General features: G+C 43.2%; 1 protein-coding gene across 1 annotated transcript in view; it reads right to left on the bottom strand.

Moving 5' to 3' along the window:
* LAMA3 (laminin subunit alpha 3) overlaps positions 1-22,244 on the bottom strand; it is a 124,412-nt gene extending 102,168 nt beyond the window's left edge. The window contains exons 1-4 of the mRNA XM_052787573.1: positions 21,984-22,244; positions 15,843-15,995; positions 1,167-1,284; positions 429-547 (exon numbers count right to left, since the gene is read on the bottom strand). Of these exons, the coding sequence (XP_052643533.1) occupies positions 429-547; positions 1,167-1,284; positions 15,843-15,995; positions 21,984-22,244 (651 nt within the window). The remainder of the gene's footprint in view (positions 1-428; positions 548-1,166; positions 1,285-15,842; positions 15,996-21,983) is intronic.
* Between the last annotated feature and the right edge of the window lie 538 nt (positions 22,245-22,782).

Genomic DNA, 22,782 nt, shown 5'->3' with positions numbered 1-22,782 from the left:
TATATATTCTTTTCTTAAACAGCTACTTATTATTGAATGGTAAATATCTGTTTCTACAGCCTTTACTCCTACGAGCAATTCTGATGCAGTAAGTTCTGCTATGTACATTGGAAGTGTTCAGAAAATGCGGTCAACACCTTCAAATGCATATGGCTAAAGTGAGGTACCTAAATCATGATAAAAATCAACACAGGTGGCTCTGAGCAGCCCCTACCCTCACAGGGAACGCTGAAAGTTAGGAGGAGCCAGCTCACCTCCAAAAATCTCAACAGCTACTTAAGTGCTTGGTTACGGACTTATTAATGTAGATTCAAGCAGTCATAGCTGAAAAATTACTTCCAGTTCTAGGTTTTTATTGAAACAGTAAATTTCCGAAACCAATGCTGTTTGCTTCCAGCATTACATGTTACTTTCCTAAAAGCACTTACCTCTCCATTTTCAAGAGGCAGGATGCGAGAGTACTCTGTGGTGCAAAGGACATCGCTGTCCCTCCTCACTGGAAGATTAGCTTCCTTTCCAAAGTGCTCCAAGCAATCTGCTTTGGAGTCTAGTCAAGTAAGAACAAAATTATTTTTATATGTGAAAATAAACACTATCATTCTAATTTAAATTAACGAAGAAGTATCCCCTGTGCTTTCAAGTAAATTCTCCCCTGTAACTGAATAATAACAGTGATTGCATCACTCAGCACAAAAAAATGGAAATTCCTAAAAACAAATAATTTCTTGTCCTAAGCAGTTCAGTGGTGCCTGACAAGACATGGCACAATATTTCTCATATCACCATAAAAAAAAGCTATATATGTACTCCAAGATTTTGCATTTGTAATTCACTTTGATTTTTGCAAGTTACTCCAGGGTCCCATGGGATGAAGGACACTGTAGTTCTGACATACCCCAAAACCAAGACAAACAAAACAAAAATTCCCAGACTGAAAAATATTCATGTGCTGAGTTACACTTTCAAAATATCATAGTCATTTTTAGTTACACTCTTGTCACTGATTTATTGTGGATAACTAAGACAAGAGAAATGTATTTGATGTTCACTGTCTTCACTGCAGTTGAAATCTTTAGCGAGCCCTATGGTCTGATTTTCCTGCTACTGGGCAAATGATTGAAGAAACCTGTCCACAAAAGAGCAGTGATGAAAGGATTGATACTCACGAGCAAAAAATTGCCAGGGAGTGTAAGTTCTTCCAAAGTCCACTGATCTTTCTAAGATCCAGAGATCTGGACGAGGAGAATTTGCAAACTTGATAAGGATATAGGCAACATGGAAGAGCTGGTAACAGAATACATATAGATCTTATCAGGAGCTTTTTGAACTCTATAAGAAGTACCACAATACTAAAACTAATGCCAATAAACACCTTTTCTTTAGTGTACAGTGAGAAGGTTATCCCCCACAGTTTCCTTCCCATGAAAATAATAGGTCAGATTCTCAGCTGGCTACCTCACCTGGCAACGTGCTCCAATACATTAAGAAAACTGCAATAGGACTGTGTTAAATGCCATCATCTTTCGGAACAGCTCTGTTTTGCACATGACTGATTGCTTTGGTGTGTTAAGGGTATAGTACTTAATCTTGAAAAGTTAGCATCTCAACACATCATTGAACTAAGATACTTTTGCAGCATCCTGGTACATCTGTGTTGCATTCCAATCATGTAACTGTGCTTGTAGTCAAGGAAAATCACAATGATGTAAGAGAAAATGCATGCTCGTTACACTGGGACTCCTTTGGTTGCCTTTGATAGTAATTTAAGCCACTTGTTCCCTCACTTTAAGAATATTTCTAGATAATTTTGCCACTGGACAGACTTTCCAAGTAACAGAAGTAAGCCACCCCAGAGTTTTGTGGGTATCAAATAACATGGGAGAGATTCTTATGACTGGTAGCTCATTCATTGTCTGAAACAGCTCAAAGAGCTTCATCAGCTCAGGGTTCCCAAGGCCAAGAGTCCCATCTGGCTTCTTTAGGTGCTCATTGTGTATCACAGCAATAGACCACAGAGACAGAAAGCTCCCAAACACTAGAGCAAAAATGGATTTGACAAGAAAGGAAATCTTACTGTAAGCCTCTTGGGATAGTCCACAGTCATAAAAATCAGAACATCAGTAAAATTACCTCTACACTAAAGGATGAACACAGATTGATTCTAAGGGTCATTTAGAATTTAAACAGCCACAACATGGGTGTGACCTGTCAATAAAAGTGATGCAATATGGAGGTACAGTCAATATTCAAGTGAAGCTGCACCAGAATTTCCCACTCAACAACCTCAACTCGGAATCACCTGCTTGCAAGAGATTCTTTCTTTGGTGGGGGAGGCAGGGAGTTAAGTCAATGGTCTGTCAAGTAGCTGCTGCCAGAGCCCTCACATCAAACACACCCATGCAGTTTATCTTTGCTCAAACATCACACATGTCATAACCCTGAAGCTAATACTTCGCAAAGGTTATTAGGCTCCAAACCACAAGTACGTACAAGCTCCCAACCACCAACTGGGAACAGCACCTGTTGCCATGCCTGACCCATTCAGCTAAGACCAATTCAATAGCTGTCATACCAGCTGGGGCCACCAAGAGCCAGATGCAAACAGAGAACAACGCAGTGGAGCAGATACCTGGAAATACTTGTCCCTAACCAGTACTGCACATGCCAATCCCATGGCCACATGCACATTGCAGTCATACAGCTACGTGCAGCCTCAATCTTCACACATCTAGTTCAGACATCAGCTTCTGAATACCAAAAGTATTCATAGAAGAAAGTAAAACCTTCTCACAGAGAAATGGGAGGAATTCAGGGACTTCATGGAGCATGCTCTCATGATAATAACCTCACATCCCAGAAGAAAAAAAATTAAGCTTTTTCGTTGTGCATTCACTTAATTCAGCATGTACAACTATCCAGGGCAACTGCCTGTTCTATACACAACAAGGCATCACTGCAGCAGGTGTCGTACCTTCAAACCTATTTCAGAAACTGTTGATTTGCTGAATGTTGCTTACCTAGGTCAGTGGAGAGATAACTGGGGAAAAAAAACATTTCATGTTAGTGTTGGAATTTACCCTGCCTACTTAACACAGCTTGACAAGCACCAACTTCACCTCCTGTGATACTAAATTAGGTACCTAAGTAGCCTGACAGTATCTACATATGGAAAATGACTTACTAGACAACAGTGTCAAGCAAAGTAAGTGGCAGCCATTCTGTTGACAGAACCCAGAACTATGTGCAATGACTGCATAGGTGGACTAATGCCCTTAAATTACCGACAAAAAGTCTCTACGCTGATTGTCAGAAATAGGTGAATACTTTGGGCACTGTGGCAAGATTTGCTCTTACTGAGTTTCTGATACGCTTTACCTAAGTAACTTCTGCTACTTGACTGGCAAGTTTCAGAGTAGGGATATTGGCCATACAGACATTATATGTCATCCAGTACGGCCATTCAATGCGAAGACTGGTATCCTCCCAGGAAAGCATGATAGTTCTGAAATTCTTAAAAAAAAGTGCTTCGTGTTCTTGCTTTTGGCTAGCTGAATCTCTCAAGGGGCATTGCTTCCCCCATGTTTTATGGTCTTTGGGAGTCCCATCCTTATATGCATGTTAACAAGTGTGGATAGCACTCTGTGTGTTGATTGACACAGACTTAATCAAGACAAATGGTTTAGAAAGCTCAAGAGAAAACAAAGGAAGCATATAGAAAAGGTCCTGCCTTCTCCAGGGCCCCACTGCTTGTAGTCACATTGTGGAATCATTACAACAATGACCTTCTACCTACTCTCCAAATAAAACAGACGACATCTGCTTCAGCTTGTCATAGTTGTTATATTCTTTCACTCAGATGCTACTCAAAGTGCTGACACAGCCAGTCTCATCTTGTCTCTTGTAACAGGTGATACCTTCTCATAAGTGTAAGCAAAATAGTAGCAGTGAATTCCATTTCCACAGTGCTTCCACACTGCTGAAGAAACATGAGACAAGCTCACTTATACATCAGTGTCACACTGGGCTATAACCTTTCATAAGCATCTAAAGAAAAAAGCCGCCAAAATGAAGGCACACAAGAGTAACACAGCTGAATCAGCATGTGGCACCCGTCCAACACCTGTATGCCACATCTACTGTGTAGCTGTGGAATTTGCTTAAGCCTATGACTACTCAATGCATGTGAAGCTGAAGTACACTCCAATATGTGTTTTTTGTCAGGAACTCTGCAAGTCTGCCAATGCTTGAAGAACTGTCTCCCAGCACCACACTTTGCATACTTTCATGCAAATCACAAAATAGAAGAAAAAAATGTATGGCAACTTCAAACTACTGTTGCATATGAAAACCTTCAATTCACACGCATCTCTCCTTACATCTCATAGTTTGAAATACTGCTCGGGTTTGTACAGTCACATTCAGAAAGGGGAAAGGGATAGATCTTGATAAAAATTAAATTAGTATTAGTTAATGACAACATATCACCAAAACTTAGTCACCAACACTATCATCTGTCCTGCCAATGATTTGGTTCTGACCTGGATCAAGGATGCAGAATAGCACCTGAAAATCCAAATTTCCACTACGATTGAATACTGACCAAGTTGATGAATGGTCTCTCTTCAGATCTGATGAGGCAACAATGGAAGAGAAATAATCCTTGGCTTAGCAAATAAATCCCAACTAAAAATAGAAGAGTAACCTTGCTGACATAAGACCTAGAAAAGCAGCCATTAAAACCAATTTTAAGCACATATTCTATGCTGGCATTTCACTAATTTAAATCTTGAACCCATTGCATTGATAGAAGTAAGACCTACCCTGAAAAAAAGGCATAACAAACTCAAAGCAATGTTTTTCTTCAGTCATTCAGTTTTGGGAAAAAAGGAAGTGAATTTCTTCATTTTTGAAAAATGTTTATTTGGTTGCTTTTAAGTCAAATTTCTTTCATTAAAAAAACAACCATTTTTCAAAAGGAGTGTTAAAAATGTAAGTAAACATTAAAAATAACTGCTTTTTTGGTGCAATTATATAATAGTTTAAAAAAAATCACAAAAAAAATCTGAAATATGGCTTAATCAAAATTCTGACAGTTTTCTTATATGAATAAAGAATTAGGTTTAAAAGTAGAACCAGTATTTTGTTTCCAGTAATGGAAACAATCCACTCTGGAAATGCATGCTTGAAAGAGGATGTATTCCTGTAAATGTCCCAACACCATATCCTGCTGTAATCTAGCAGCATGGGTCAAACCTGATGGATTGTCAACAGCTGGAATTTAAGCAGTTCCATATTGATGTGACCTTTTCCTGTTCACTCACGTTTGTTCAGATTTGAAATGTTCTTGCAGGCAGTAGCCTTGAAGATTTATAAAAACCCAGATAAAATTTTAAAAATCATCCAGTAGAATGAGAAAAATGCCTTCCTCACCTGAGAATGGAAATTATAATTCAGCGTTAGGAATTGCCAATATTACATTACAAAACCAGAAACATTTCTATAGAAGCCATTACAGGTGAATTTAAGACTGTCTTAAAAGGGCTCATTTAAACTGAATGAGAATCACACTGTACCATTATTGTTGATGATGCAATATTCATGATCTCTAACAGCATGCATACTACTTATTTTAACCCAACAGGAAGAAAACTTCCTATGACCCATTGCATCCTCATGAGAATTCTAAAAAACTACAATAATAGTAATTAAAAATCTTTTCTCCATTTTCTCCTTGGAAGTTTAAACAACTCTTTAAATAGAGGAATTTCCAAGATTTGTTTGAATCCTGAAATACATATGCAAATGGAAGAAAGATGTACAAAAGCATAGTATATTTCCTCCATTCCTACCACGATAGACTCAATACAGAATACTAAAATACTGGAATGACTTGTTAGTTAAATGCTGGACATAAACTAGTACAAAATAAAAACACAATACGTTCTGAACAATCATTATGCTGTGTGCTGCAAATGTAGCAAAGGATTGTTCTCCCTTTTTGGCTCATGAAGAACAGAAATTCCTGGAGTGTTGTAATAACAAGAACACAACTAGAGCCAGGTAGATCATCTATCTGAGGCATTCTATATATCTCCAGATGCGTTCAAAGAGACATCAACAACAATCTCTCTTCATGTAACCTGAATTGTAGAAGTACAGAGAACAGCTGTTTCCAGAACGATAGTATTTCCTCAGACCGTATTAGCAGATATATCTACACCACCAAAACTTCCCTCAACTTATATGACTGTTCTGCTAGGCTTCTGACATTATCTTGAATAATGTCACTGAGGTTGGCATTGCACATTACGCAGAAGATAGTGAGGTCCCTGCACTGAAGGACCTCTGCAAAAGATGCCCTGCATTAGCAGACATGCAACCTTTCTCTACTTGCTGGATATCTTAGTAAAGAAGGTGAGAAAGAGGCAGAAATCTGATGATCATTCAGTACCTAAACTGAACTTCTCAGACATGGACAGTGCAGGAGTGGGATTCAAGGAAGTGTGAACTGTGCTTAGCACCTGCTCCAGAACACACCTTAGTGCCACTGATTTCACAGGGTCGGTCCATTATTTTCTTAATGTAAGGAAGCCTTAAGGTCTTGAGCATTGATTTTTCTCAAGGACCAAGACATAAAAATAACAAGCTATTTAAATGAAATAAAAATCCTATGTACGCTGGTTATAATGAAAGGCTTTGATTTCTTGTGGTTGCAAAGAGTTCAGCACCCCCCCTTTCTTCAGTAACCTCTCAGTAGGACTTGAGGCACCCTTGCAGATCCAGAGGCTTAATAAAACACTCCTGACAGTCAGTAGTTGGTAATTCCCAACAATGTATTTTGCAGATGAAATTGTAATATAAAAAAATGCCAACTAGAGAGAGCTGAACCAGCTTTTTCGGCAGTTGCCAGCTACTCTTCTGGATATCTGGAAAAGCAGCTATGGCAGAGGTGTAGAGAAAAGCCCATGTGGGCTTTAGATCCACTGAATGTGTTCCATACAGTTTAACCACGTACATGTATATACAGCAATGCTAATGGTGCACAAACAGTGACAGTGACTGGAGAGGCTCCCTCTACACAGCATGCCAAAGTCATTCCTTGCATGCCAGCTTCACAGTCTGGGGTGCAGAAGCCAAGAATAAATGCAGGACTTCCAGTGTTGTTCAGTTAGCACTGTACATGTTGTATTTGTATCACTTTTTCATTTAACTAGCCACTGACACTAAAAAGCTACAATTTTATTTAGTTATGTAAGTCAGTGCCTGCAAATATGCCTCACTGACATGTCTGGAGATGTTAAGTCTTTCTCAATCAATCACAGTCGATGGCCAGGACCAGAAGGGAGAAGCTCTCCACACTTCACAGGCAGTATTCTGGAAAGAAGGAACACTTCCAGAAATGAAAGGGTAGTCCATTGTCCAGGTTCAATCGGTCCTTGGTCTTCGTGCCAAGGCTGCAGGCAAATACATTAATGATTGTCAGTTACTACCCCGAAATTTCTTATGCAGCCACTTTCCATTGGGATTTGGACAAAGACCAACTCAATACTCATAATTATTTCTTACATATGGCCTATTTCTTCACAGAACACTGAAGCTATTCATATGGGAAAGGATTTGTACGATTCAGCCCTCAGTTGTCCAGGAGATAAACATCCCCTTATGAGGGCTGCAGCCCAAAGTAAAAAGAACACAGTAGTACTGTCAGCACTGGAAGGAAACACAGGGAAGTGTGGAGGGTTGGAGGCTATCAGCAGAAGTTCTGCTTTTACCATATTGAGTTCAAAGTGAGTATTTAGGACAACGTATCATAAAATGAAAGTAACATGTAGGAATGAACATGGGAAGGGAGGTAGGAGAAGCAGAAGTACAGACATGGAGGGAAGGGAGATCAATGCGTAGGAACAAAGACCTTCCTAAAGAGATGCTGAAGAAGAACCAGAGGAAGACAGTGTCAGGAAAGCAAAGGAGAGCAAGACCTGCAAGACTTTTTCTTTATATTTTATGAATAATACCAAATTAATACCAAAAACATGTTTTAAAGCCGACGACACAGATCATTAATGCAAACGTAAGAAAAAAAATGCTGAGCCATTCGAAAGGTCTTTAATTAAAGCTTTAAGAAAACACAACACATTGACTACATCTTAAAGGACAACATATGAGCAAGAAAGGATGTATTTACGGTATTTTCCTGATTAAGGCTGGCAGCTCAGCTCAGAATGAGCTGCTTGCGGTGTGACTGAGGAATAAAGGGAGCATGCATTACCTGATACAACTTTTAGAAACTTCTATCAGACAGCTGCTACTTGATCAGCTGAAGTTGTGTTAATCTAGAGTTCACAAGTAGATTCACCTTACTGTGGTATAAGCCAAAATCAGCTACCTTCAAAGCATAGCGTTTTGTGGCATGATCCCCAATCGGCTTCCTGCACAAACTGAAATACTCAGAACCAGAGTTCTCTAATACAAAGTAACCCAAGATTCTCTGTGCTGTTAGCATCCCCATTTTTGGGTACTGCAGGGAAAATACTGTACCTTCCCCAGACTTAAAAGCCCCTTTTCTCCCCCAGTGTGAACCAAAACTGCAGAGCAGGGGTCAGTGCTGCTGCGGAGGCAGAGCTGTGCAGGGGTCCCAGAGGAAAGGCTTTGTCTCATTGCTGGGGCAGTTCTGTAGGACTGCAGAAGCTTTACGCAGTGGTTCTCGTGCCCTAATTTGTAGGACTTCTCGGTGTTATTATAAAGGTTACAAAATTCCACAGCAGAGCTGGGTCTAATTTCAGGGTCAGCAGTAATATAAAGTCATCAATAGTCAAGCACAATGACTGCAATGACTATTTTTGGAAGTCCAGTTCAATGCAGATGAGTCTCCCACCACCTTGACAGTTTCTCCCTACAGGAGAAGGGCCTACAGGACACTTTATATTTTAGAGAATGACAGTTAAATTAGCTGTAATTTCAGACATATTTTAAGAAATTATGTTAATCTTTCGTAAGTTTAGAACAACCGTTTTTAATAACAACAGTTAGCCAAAGCTGATTAATATTCCCAACAACAAATATTGTTTGTAAAACTATGGACATAAAGGATTGCTATCAAATATAAGAATTAAACCCATAAGAAATACCTACTATGTAAAAGCAACTCAGAACATTTGCCAAACTGCGAGGATTATTACAAAATGTTGACATGCTTTAATTGGCAGATAACGTTAAAGCATGAAGTCCTCCACAGGCCATACCACCGATCTTACATTTATGGTTGAGTTTCCCTCCCTCCCTAATAAAAAGTACTAATTTGGACATTACATTCCCCTGTGTGCCTTTAATTTACAACAGTGATTAATAATATCGCTACATAAAAACTATTCAACACATCAGTACACAAGACTTCACCAAGCCTGAGTCTTTCAGTGCTATATTATTGCCACAAAAGCACAGTACAAAAATGACACTTAACTAAAAGCAACAATAAAATTTGTGGACTACACTTTTTGAAGTGTAACAGTTAGACATTTCTTTTTCATCATACACTGTCATGCTATCCTGAACCTTCATCTTCTGAAGACAGAGTTTAGAAAAATACCTGGGGGAGTATTGCTGTAATATCTGCGGAGCATTAAGCAAGCCAAAGATGAGGGCACACCTGCTAAAATTAGGCAATCCAAAGAGTCAGAGGAAGGGCAATGAACTTCAGTCAGATATTCTGGTTTCAGAAGTTTAAAATATGTTGAAAACTACATTGGGAATATCAGGACCAATTAAAGGAATAAATGAGACTTCATTTGATCCAACTATTTTAAACAAGTCAGGAATAGCCACAGTATAAGCAGGTATGTTAACAGGATGGAGAAACTGCCTCAGGGATCAACATTATAATTATTATTCAGAAGGACTGTGATTGATTAGAAATGTAACTATAGTAGAAAAAGTCAGAAAAGGAAGTAAAGCAGGGCTTTTGCTTTAAGGTTTTTGCTTTTTCTCATATTACAGAGTACAGCAAAATGAGCATTTTTCTAGCAGAAAGCTTCAACGTCCTGAAGGGATTTCAACTTTCAAAATCACCCGTAGCCCTTGTGGAACAGAAGCAGCAGCAGGTGGGTGTTCTGTTCCAACTCCATGGTACCGAGTGCTCAAACTTCCATCATGGTGCAACTATGCAATTAAATACTGTCATCAGACCATGGCAAAAGGCTCCACTGGGACTCCGCTCTCAGTCTTAAAGATATAATGGCAGGAACACAGTAAATTAAAAGCTTTTGACACTGCACTAAGTTCTGCTTCCTCTAATTGTGAATATTTGGTGACAAACTTACAACTCAGTCATTGCTTCCCTGCACACATATATACCTTACTCTTTGTCATGTTTTGCATATACAGAAACATTTCCATATTTTGTTTGCAGAAGAAGGAGCCTTGCGTCAAAATAATGAACAGGACAACTATTCAGTGAGTGTCCTGGTTTCAGCTGGGATAGAGTTAACTGTCTTCCTAGTAGCTGGTACAGTGCTATGTTTTGAGTTCAGTATGCGAAGAATGTTGATAACACTGATGTTTTCAGTTGTTGCTCAGTAGTGTTTAGACTAATGTCAAGGATTTTTCAGCTTCTCATGCCCAGCCAGTGAGAAAGCTGGAGGGGCACAAGAAGTTGGCACAGGACACAGCCAGGGCACCTGACCCAAACTGGCCAACGGGTTATTCCATACCATGGGACGTCCCATCTAGTATAGGAACGGGGAAGGGGGGGCGGGGATTCGCCGCTCGGGGGACTGGCTGGGTGTCGGTCGGCGGGTGGTGAGCAATTGCACTGCGCATCATTTGTACATTCCAATCCTTTCATTATTACTGTTGTCATTTTATTAGTGTTATCATTATCATTATTAGTTTCTTCTTTTCTGTTCTATTAAACCGTTCTTATCTCAACCCACGGGTTTTGCTTCTTTTCCCGATTTTCTCCCCCATCCCACTGGGTGGGGGGGGAGTGAGTGAGCGGCTGCGTGGTGTTTAGTTGCTGGCTGGGGTTAAACCACGACAGTCCTTTTTGGCGCCCAACGTGGGGCTGTGTTTCCACCCCTGGGGCAGTCGATTCCAGGTGTACTGGACGCCCCTCCAAGTGAAAGCAAACTGTGGCCTGCACTCCACTGCCAAAGGAATGGAGAAAAATGCATTAGCAATGTCAATTGTGGCATACCACTTAGCTGCCTTTGATTCCAGTTCATGTTGAAGCTCTAACATATTTGGCACAGCAGCACTCAACGGTGGCGTGACTTCATTCAGCCCATGATAATCTACTGTTAGTCTCCATTCCCCATTAGATTTCCGCACGGGCCATATGGGACTATTAAAAGGTGAGCGAGTTTTGCTGATCACTCCTTGGCTCTCCAGTTGGCGAATCAACTTGTGGATGGGAATCAGAGAGTCTTGGCTGGTGCGATATTGGCGCCGGTGCACCGTCGTGGTAGCAATTGGTACTTGTTGTTCTTCAACCCTCAGCAACCCCACAATCGAAGGGTCTTGAGAGAGACCAGGCAGGGTAGACAGCTGTTCCGTGCCCTCCGTCTCCAAGGCAGCTATACCAAAAGCCCATCGATACCCCTTTGGGTCCTTAAAATACCCTCTCCTGAGATAGTCTATGCCAAGGATGCACGGAGCCTCTGGACCAGTCACAATGGGGTGTTTCTGCCACTCATTCCCAGTTAGGCTTTACTTCAGCTTCCAATACAGTTAACTCTTGGGATCCCCCTGTCACACCAGAAATACAAATGGGTTCTGCCCCTTCATAACTTGATGGCATTAAAGTACACTGTGCGCCAGTGTCTACTAGAGCCTTATACTCCTGTGGGTCTAACGTGCCAGGCCATCGAATCCACGCAGTCCAATAGACCCAGCTATCCCTTTCCTCCACCTGGCTGGAGGCAGGGCCCCTCTAATTCTGGTCAGAGTATCCAGTATTCACTTCTCGTAAAATTGGCTCAGAAGTCCCTTCAAGAGGATCAGAAATAAGATCAGCCCTTTGTCGTGGTTTAACCCCAGCCAGCAACTAAACACCACGCAGCCGCTCACTTGCTCCCCCCCACCCAGTGGGATGGGGGAGAAAATCGGGAAAAGAAGCAAAACCCGTGGGTTGAGATAAGAACGGTTTAATAGAACAGAAAAGAAGAAACTAATAATGATAATGATAACACTAATAAAATGACAACAGCGATAATGAAAGGATTGGAATGTACAAATGATACACAGTGCAATTGCTCACCACCCGCCGACCGACACCCAGCCAGTCCCCGAGCGGCGAATCCCTGCCCCCCACTTCCCCGTTTCTGTACTGGATGGGACGTCACATGGTATGGAATACACCGTTGGCCACTTTGGGTCAGGTGCCCTGGCTGTGTCCTGTGCCAACTTCTTGTGCCCCTCCAGCTTTCTCACTGGCTGGGCATGAGAAGCTGAAAAATCCTTGACATTAGTCTAAACACTACTGAGCAACAACTGAAAACATCAGTGTTATCAACATTCTTCGCTCTGAACTCAAAACATAGCACTGTACCAGCTACTAGGAAGACAGTTAACTCTATCCCAGCTGAAACCAGGACACCCTTCTACTCTGTTTGGAAACCGGAGCGGCATTTTTCCTGGTAGAATCCCCTTTTGTGGTGTTTCTTCCTCGCAGCTCACGTACCCGTGAATTTAGGACCGAGGTAGGTTTTCCATCCCATTTCCTCATGTCCTCTCCACGATCACATAAGTAAAACCACAGGGCACCTCGCGGTGTGTACCTTCTATATTCTCTCTCTTGGGCAGAGGAGCGCTCACTCCTAATAGCTGAGACATTGGTCCTTACAGGTGGGCAACAGGACATCTCCTCTTTGAATTGCTGGAAATCCTCGGACAGCTTCTCCACAGCCGAAATGCAGGCTTGTAGGGAGGAGGAGAGATTTTCTTCGTATTGATGGAGTTGGTGAGCCACTTCATCCACTGTCGGTGCCTCTTCGTCTTTCCAGGTCATTATTGCCAGTGAGTTGGCATAGGACGATGGTGCGCTCCGTACAAACTTCCGCCACATGGGTCGTGTGCATTGGACTTCGTCTGGATCTTTGGGTAATTGTGGGTTGTCCGGATCATGATGAATTGTCTCTAGCACAGCTAATTCCCTCAGATATTGGATACCTTTTTCCATGGTTGTCCACTTGCTTGATTGACATATAACATCTTCCTTAAAGGGGTACCTTTCCTTCACACTTGACAGGAGTCGCCTCCAGAGGCTGATGGCTTGTGTCCCTCTTCCAATTGCCTTGTCAATGCCACCTTCCCTGGCAAGTGATCCCAGCTGCTTGGCTTCCCTACCTTCTAATTCCAAGCTATTAGCCTATATCCCTGCTACCTTTTCAGCATTACAGCCTGTGGTTCTGCAAGATATTTAGGCACACATCTAACTTTAAGAATATTTATTTTTCCTTAAAAAACAAACCCTTCATTTCAGCTCACCTGAGGGGAAATTGCACTCTGAAAATTTCTGGCTCTGTCAACTACTGAGAAAGTCTGCATGACTAACACACATTAAGCTCTTAATTTTTTGGACCCTGAAACAAGGTAAGGTGAACTGGGGTCTCAGTGTTTACCTGTTCACGTGACTGTTTACTTGAGTAGACTTACTCTGTCACAGTATTTAATTTTCTTCCTCATTATTAGTATTGTGCACTACTGTATGAATTTGGGGTGTGAGAATACTAGGCAAAATGTCAAAAGTGAATCTCAAGTTCAAACAAATGCTGAGATTAAGGTTTAACTGACTGAACGCAGATATGAGAGAATGTCCATGAAGGGGGGGGGGGGGGGGGGGGGGAATTCACATGAATCCTACTTAACCCTCATCCATCCACCAACTAAAATGATCCCTTCCTTATCACAAGACCTGAAGTCATTTTGACCTTTGTCTTGGATTTCCCTCGTTTCCAAGTAAGGGAGTTCAGAGTCACTTTTCCAGGTGACTTTTCCAGAGTAAAGAGAAACACACAGCCTCCCGCTGAGAAATCCTTTAATAACTACAGGAATTTTAGCACACAGCGGTTGGTCTCCAAGGAGTCCCATGAGAAAAGGGCACTGAGTTCATATCCTTCCTCTGAAAGAAGGAGGTTTCTCAGAATTTTACTCAACACGTAAAAGATAAAGTGTCTGTCAGTAGGTCCGCCAAAGAAGCTAACAAGTACACAGGAGGAACAGAAGTTTTGGATGGAGCAATGTGCTACACTAGTGGATGATGATGATGATGCACAAGTGTTGGTCACAAATATGCTGGATTACACCGCAAGACAAATTACAGCCTGCAACCCTAATCCTGCATCTTGCAGAGACCACGATGGATGCAAGCAGCTCAGAAGGTAAGGTCTGCTTTACTGGGAGCTAACTGCCTTCCCATGCCTATTCACAGCACCCTGCTCTGCATTCAGTGTCCCTACACGGTATGCCCAGGCTGAAAGACACACTTCCCTACCGTTTGCTGGGAAAGAATGACTGAGCAACTCACTTCACAGGAGCACAAAGCATCAGGGAATGCAACACTCCTCAACTGTACGGTCTAACTGAAAGAGCAACACAACCACTGTGTGCTAGGCTAATGTGGATGCTGTGGCCTAAAAATTCATCAGCTGCTACATAGCTCTCCCTTTTTTTGTGGTACGGTGGAAAAAAGCAATCAAGAAAACAGGTGTGTTATTAATTTAATTAATAGAAATGCAAATTCAAAAATCACAGCAGTTTAGTTTAACTACTGACATTCTCTATCTTAAGTTGTCTGGCCTTTCTGCACTGCTGCTATACCGGATCCAAAAACACTGAATGAAGATATCCTCAAAATGAGAGACATTCCAGTCATGTGAGGGACAGGAGCATTAAAACCCCATGTAACAGAAGATGTAAAATAATTTGCACCTGAATCCCTGACAAAATGGCAGCTAAGTCTCACAGAGAAACATTTTTCCTTAGTTATTCCTCCCCTTGCTGCCAACTACATTGAATACCTATTCAAAAAATCCTGTCCTATATAATCAGTCAATAAACAGTTACTACTGTCCAAAATATATATGCATATGTATACATGTATTTTGCACCCCCCAACATATATTTATAGTCATGTATTTTCAGCTGGTGTGAACTTGCAGAGCGTAACTAATTTCACTGGATCAGCGCCCAATTATAGCAGCTGAGAATTCATCCCTATGATTTAAAATACAGACAGATACAGAGGCTTTACTGTTAGCTACTTGCCTATCACCTCCAGAGGAAAGACGGGTGTTCATGTTACTGTCACATTACTAATTCACATTACACTGGTTTTGCTGTCCCTTCCTTTTTAGACCATGTCATCAGTATTTTTCTATCTTGAAGATCTTGCTGGGATGATAGAGAAACCAGAAGGACCCCTGAGGCTAAAATAGACTCCAAACATTATTCTCAAAATGTGTGCATGGTAAGAGATCATGAAATCTCTCTCTCTCTCTCTCTGTGCCCATGGAAAAGTAGACTATGAAAGGGAAGGTAGAGCCCCAGTTTCAACTGAGCAGTCCCCCCGTAATCTCAGGTTAACAAGTTACAGTCTCTGTGCAAGAAGGCACAGAGTCATTAAATTTGTGTGATGCCAGTGGCAAGAACCCATATAATCAAAATTCCTGAAGGAAAATAATCACTTTAATAAAGTTAACTTGGTAAAAAAATATAGAACATAAACCAGACAAAAAAGCTGTGGTGTTGGAAGTTAAAATCATCAGTTCAAAGATCCCTCCCCATTGCAAAGCTTGTATATATATGCAAGAAATGATCAAACCTCATCCAATAGCTCATGCACTTACCTGTCCCAGATCTAAAGTGACATTGACTTCATTGTACTTCAAGCCCATAGAAAGAGGAGGACTTTGCCACCAGCGCTCTGTGCCGTCAATTGCATTGGTTACCGGGTGAGCTTTACTGGGATCAGCAGCATTGCAATAATCACAAAACTGTCCCTGAAACACAATAAATTAAAAGGATGGTCTCAGCTGAAATCTTATGCACTGCAGAAGCATGCTGTTGTTAACTGAGATTCTGAACTAGAGCGCTGACTGAAAATGGGGTTAAGTTTTGTTTCTCTCTTTATAGAGTATAATTTTTAATGTATAAACTATTCCCTTGGCGATTAAATTACACATTTCTACCCTGAAACACACTAAATTTTATGGTACAAACTAAAATTTCAGAAAACTCTTTAAAGGAAACTACAATAAGTCTTTCTTTAGTAACAAATTTATTGATACTTTGGTGAAATTACCTATATTACATCTGCAGGGGTGTCTGCAGGAAATTAATGAAACAAAGATTCTTAAAACTGGATTAAGACCAACACACAAATTATCCTCAATTATCCTAAAAGACTGTGAAATATCCACATACGTACATAGCCTGGTATTAAAAAAAACATAAAAAATAATCTGTTACTTGCCTGTAAGTTTGGTGTTACAATTTTATAATAACTGCTTTCATTTTTTCATGCCATTATAATACATTCTGAATCAGAGACTTCTGAACAATACGTACTCATGAAAAATGCAATGGATCCTTTAGAGTATTCTCTTTAAGTTTCCCTTTAAAGAATCCCCTTGTATCTTCATTTGCAGAAGTTACTGCCCAATTTCCAGTCCACAACTAAAGCCACACTCCAGAGATGCCCTGATAATCTCTCTTTGATAGTTTCTAAAGCTCTTTGTACTATGTGTACAATAATGATGAATAAACTTCAGGAAACTTAACTGTCTTTTAATTTGGCATCTTGGCTTGCCCCAAAAGTTATATTTTTATCTTCAAGAAACTGCATTTTACAGTCTATTAAGATTAGTGCTGAAGTGTTATAACTAGTTATTAAGGGATATTTTTAGCATCCCATTCACTTCTTACTCCTGTCACTGGGTGGAGACAATCAGTGAAAATGCTACACTGTGCCAGGCACAGATCTTTGTACAACCCCAACAGAAAAATGATATTTTCATTAAATGGCAGTACCCTCTTAATGGTTACTTCAGTCCAACAGTTGCTTAATCCATTCAGCCTGTGAGTTCCTGACACTGTGTTGGACCCATGTTTTAAATAACATAGTATTTACACCATTCTCTTTATTTAGCTAAGCGTATTTTCATCAAAAAGACGTGACAAATCTTTTGTTGTTTCCAAACCCATGTTGCCTGGCACGAAGTATATTCCTACCTTTTAAGTATTAACAGAATCCCATATAATGGTCTTTATTTTGTTTGTCGCTGCTGTCAGAGTAACCAGTGTAAAGTAACCAGAGCAATCATACTTGTCCACTTTTAATAGAGGCTCTCTCTATTAAACATTAAGGCTCTCACATGCTGGGTACAGTCTTGCAAGCTTGGTGAATTTAAGATGTTTATCTCTAGCAGAATTTGTTTAACATCTGCCATAGTTACTAATGGACTGGAAACTACTTCATCATTCACATGTGATACAAATACACCATCTTGTGTCTTTCAAATACAAAACATAGATGTTCGCTGAATATTTCTGCATCAGTACTAATAATTTCAGGATCTGCATCTAGCAATGGTTCTGTCCTCATCCTGCTCTTCTGAAAGCCCAGAATATAATGTTGCTTCCAGCAGACATGGCTACCGTTAGCTGTTCTAATTCAGCACTGCAGGTGTCAACCTGGCTGAGGGTTAACTCTTGAGAATTCAAAGAGTTGCTTAGAGACTTACTAAATCCTCACATACATAGGTTGGTTAACTATGTCTGGGGTCATGTTATAACACGATTCTCCTCCAGCTCTGTTAGAGAAGATGGCTTGGCTGATTTTCATACTAGCTACAATATGCCAGGACACTGCTGGATTCAGATACAGTTTGCTGCAGTAGACACCACATCAGCCCATGCTAGCTACAGGCAACATTGTCAGTGTCTGCAGTGACAACAGAGAACATCCTGTCACTATCTGCAAAATCAATACACTGAGAAATCAATTTATGCACCAATAACTGCAGTTACCACCGCATCAGAGCATCTTTCCTGACAAATGCATACTTGGAGTTCTGACATATATGTGCTACAACAGTACAAGCTTCCCTAAATAGTTTTATAATGTGCACGAAACATGGTCTTTAGATCCAAATTCACATTCACAATGATCAGGCTGGAAACACACAGGCAACAGTTGCTGCTACAGCAGTTTCAGCTCTGATCTGGAAACAGACTCAAAGAAAGGCTGAATGAGCAGAAAACAATGGGGAGGATTAAATGCAAGCATTACATTTACACGCACCTATGCGATTTCAGTATACCAGAGCACTTGATCTGAACTCAAGATACCATCTTTTTCTTTTTGGGCACATAATTCAAAGAATTTTATTGCAACAGATGGAGTTTCAGTTATTTAAAGTACATTCCAGCAACCCTGCCAACAAGGCAGCAAAACAAAAAATGAAAGAAAATAAATTATTGGCCAGAGCAGCCTTCCCTGCTTCCCACTGGCAGTATCTCAGGCACGCCGTGCTCAGCCTGTCTGCTACAGGACACATCTCCAATCCAGGAGACTGGGGCTCGAGACTTTGTTTGATTTTGGCTGCAGTTCATCAGGCAGGCAGGTGTGCATTTGCTGGTGACCTTGCCACCCTCCTTTCCCCTGGGTCTCCTGAGGGAAGGAGAAAACTGGAACTGCATGAAGGAGTTCGCTGAAATATGCCAGTGTGGACCAGAGACACCCAGGGATAAAAATGTCTCCCCTGTAAGTTATAGAAAGTGGCAACAATGAAGGATTTGTTCACTATATTTAATATCTAGCAGTTCTGCGCCCACTGGCAGGGCAGGACAGGTATGCAGTTTAATTCACACCTGCACACCACTGCGAACAGATTGGCAGACAAAACCAGGCATGCCATTTATCTACCAGTTGCTGAAATATTTTACACTACAGTGCATCTCTTCACTCAACAGTCTTCTTATTAAGTCATTGTCCCACTTGCCAAAGTGCTAAATAAGGGAAACATACTGCTTTCCACAGCATATGTCCAGCACTACCTTAAGAGCCTCGGTTGAACTGCCCGTGAAGGGACTGTCCACCCCACCGATCACCTCACAGAAGAGCTTTAAATGACCTCTGAATGCTCTTTCTGGATTTGCTGGGTACTACACTAAAAGACACATCACCAAATGACAAGCTGAACGAGAGAGGCCAATGGCACAGCAGTAGAAATGAAGCTGGGACTGCTCTTTCTCTCTTTGCCTTATTTTCAGTGCTTGGGAAAGCACTGGCAACAGAGCTGTCTGCTCCCTTCATCAGAATGAGGGTCACCCTCTGCACCTTCTTTCCAATTTCCCTGTTCACAGAGCAACAGCTGCAATCCAGCCTTGTAGAGACCCCAAAAGTGAGCGACTCAAGCGTACAGCATTGCTTTAACTTGAACTGGCCTGACACGGTGGCTAGTACACCTACCACTTTATGTAAAAGCCACATGACCTTCCCTCAGATTCTTAAGAAGCAACACGTGAATACTTATGCTGATTTTAAATCCTTCTATGTAAGCTCAGCTTCTGTAAGAGTTTAATGCACTTCTCTCCAACTTTCCACAAAAGAAGAGATTCTCTTACCTACAGTGTCTTTGAACTTGTGAGGTAGAGTGCCTCGATAATACATACATTGTACTGTTATCACATTTTCCGTGGCTGGATTTCCCTGGCCTTTTGAAAGGCTTTCCAACCTTTCTTGAACCACAACAACTACTGGTAAACCACAGAAGTATTCATGTTATGTATCTCAATGGGGCTTTGTTAAAAACAGAGAGAAATGCTGCTGTATCCATGCTTGCCCAAACACTATAGGAGGCACAACATGCTTCCTTGTGCCAGGGCTGAGCTATCAGTAGTCCTTCTGGGAACTTGAATAGGGCATGAACAATAACGGCCCTCTAACCTAGAACCTGTAAGGCAAATATTTTAACAAGAGGAAGTCCCCCCCCCACACTTCCTAGCCTCTTCCTGTATAGAGGAAATCCTCATTTCCAGTTGGGTTTTAGTATATAAAGGGAACAATTACAGAAGACATCAATGGCAATGCATCACACAACAGGCTTTGGTCCACTTGTTTGACATGTTTATTCTGGTGTCTGCTTTGTTGATTTTTGTTGTACTGTGATTTCTGATATTCCAAGGCACGTTAGTGTGAGATTTCACTGCGGCAGTGGGCTATAGCATGTTGCTGAGAATGTGGCAGAGATGATTGGGCTTGCTATTCACCCGGTGGTTTCAGGCAATTTTAAATATGGGTGTTGTGTTCAGTATGGAGGGATGTATGCCTAAGCTTCAGAGGTGTGTTAGAAACAGAGGACCAAGCAGTATCCTGATCATCACAACCTTTTTTTGTAATCTTAGTTTAAGCATGTAATACCTGTGGCCCAGTTTTCCTATTAGTAAAACCGTGTATTACTCGGCCTGTAAGCATCTCCAAAGCACTTTAAGCTTTTTGTGATGGAGGGCACTACACAGAGGTAAGGTAAACTGAGATTTCACGGTGAGGCAGGGAGGCATGGCAGAGAGAAGTTCAGGGCAAAGCATGCTGCTGGATGTGGCTGCCTAATGAACTGTGACGGCAGGCTGTGTGATGGTGTATGCTCCCTTCCCGCATATGACAAAGAGTACATACGCTGCACCATCTTAGCCCTCTCTGCCTCTCTTGAGCATCTGTCCCCATTAAAACAAAAGGAGAAAAACACTCTTATCCATTGCAACCTCTTCTGAAACCAGATACGAAGGGTTATTTCACTATGAAAACATAGAAACACCTCGTAAGACTTTGAAATGCTAACCCTTCTTCCAAGATGCTAAAAATTTACTTGCATTCTTTCTGTATTGCCTGGAGTCAGAAAGTGGACCTTAAAGCTTTCAAAATCCCTTTCAAATTGCCATTTCATTCTGGCTCTCTTCTCCTCCCTCCGAGACAGAACACAAACGAAATAACTTTGGAAGGTCTGAGGATTTAGGAAAGTCCCCCCTTTAACAAAGTTCTGATCAAACTGATACTGAACACCCATCGCAGTACATCACAGAGTTTGGTGCATTTGTTACTCCTTCCTTAACAGACATGTTCATACAAGTTTCTAACAAAGGAAGAATATATTTCCATTAACCCCTTGCCAGGAGTTTTGCCACTTATTGTTGTCTTTCTCGTGACTGGCAGAAAATGCGTGTAACAATCTTATGCTATGCTAGGAGAGAACATCATCATCCTTACTGTGCTGCGAGCTTATCCTGCCTGTCAGTGTCCCAAGGAATCTCTGGCTTCCTCCCACAAGCAATCCAAGGCATAGACGAGAAGCCTCGCATTTAGTGCTTGTAAAATACCACAAAGCCACCCGACTAAAACCGGACTTCTTTTCCCACCGCCCGCCCGGGAAGATGCCTGCTCTCCAGCGAGAGGTTACCAGTGCAGTACGTCCCCCATCCATTCCCCCTCCACGCCAGGCTCGCTGCCTTACTCCCAGAAGCATCATGCTGCTCTCCGCGGACCACAAAACACCGCGTGGGTGCTCCCTAGGCCACCTCCAGCCGCCCGGCGGGACGAGCGGCTCACGCATCCCCGGGAGCAGCCGCGGCACCGTGGGCACCGGCAGCGGCTGCGGGGCCGGGGGGCGGCAGCCGCTCCCCGCGGCGGCGGGGGGTCTCCGGAGGGTGCCGGGACACCGGGGGGGGCGGGGGCAGGGGCGAGGGCAGAAGCGCCGCTGCCCGCCTCCGCCCCGCCCATTGCTTCCCTGCGTGGGGTCCCGCTGGTCCACGCTCCCCTGCCCTGCCCGTGGCACTCACCCACCCAGGAGAAAACACTCGAGAAAACGAGACCACGCACCCCAGGGTAACGCCAGCACCGCCGGGGTGGGGGGACACACGCCCAAAAAGGACACACACACACATACACACACACAGTGCGAGGGGAGGAGAGGGGGGCCCCGCCCGGTTACCTGGATGGCGCGGCCCAGGGGGGCAGCGGCCGGCCCCCCCACCAGCTTGCAGTACAGCTCCGGCCGCCCGCCGCCGCCCGCCGCCGCCTCCCCGCAGGTGGCCGTCGCCCAGATGCTGGCTGCCGCGGCCAGGTTGAAGTACGGCGGGTGGAGGCTGAGCCCCATCCCGCGGGAGCCGGGGGGGTCCGGCTGCGCGGGGCAGAGGGTGAGGAGCGGCGGGAGGAGCGCCCAGAGAAGCGGGGAGCCCGGCGCCGCGGCCATCCTGCGCCGGGCTCTGCCCTCGCCACCCCCAGGGCGGCCCTATAGCTGCGGTGGGCGGGCGGGCGGGCCGGGCCGGGCTGGGCGGGAGGAGGAGGAGGAGGAGGAGGAGGAGGAGGAGGAGGAGGAGGAGGAGGAGGAGGAGGAGGCAGAGGCAGGGGGCTGCCCGCGCTCTCCCTGCCCGCGGTGCGCGGCCTGGGGCGGGGCGGGGCGAGGCGAGGCGGGACGCAGCCCCGGTGCGGAGCGGGCCGCGTCCACCAGGGTGTGCGGGGCGGGGCGGGACGGGACGGGACGGGACGGGGAAGGGAAGGGTCTCGGAGGGGAAGGGTGTCGGAAGGGAAGGGTCTCCGGGCCGGTGGGGCTGCCCAAGGTGCGTGCCCTGACGCCCGGCTCGGCGGGCGTGCTGAGAGGTGGTGCCCCCGCCACCCCACGGCTCAGCTGGAGCTTTCTGATCCTCCCCCCTCAGCAGTGTGCTGGTTAATATTTTTAACAGACCGTGAAGAAATCTCGGAGCGTCGTAAAGCCGCGACCTGTCATGTCA

This window comes from Harpia harpyja, chromosome 5, assembly GCF_026419915.1.
Source record: "Harpia harpyja isolate bHarHar1 chromosome 5, bHarHar1 primary haplotype, whole genome shotgun sequence".
NCBI lineage: Eukaryota > Metazoa > Chordata > Aves > Accipitriformes > Accipitridae > Harpia > Harpia harpyja.
This window is presented reverse-complemented; position numbering and strand designations above follow the sequence as displayed.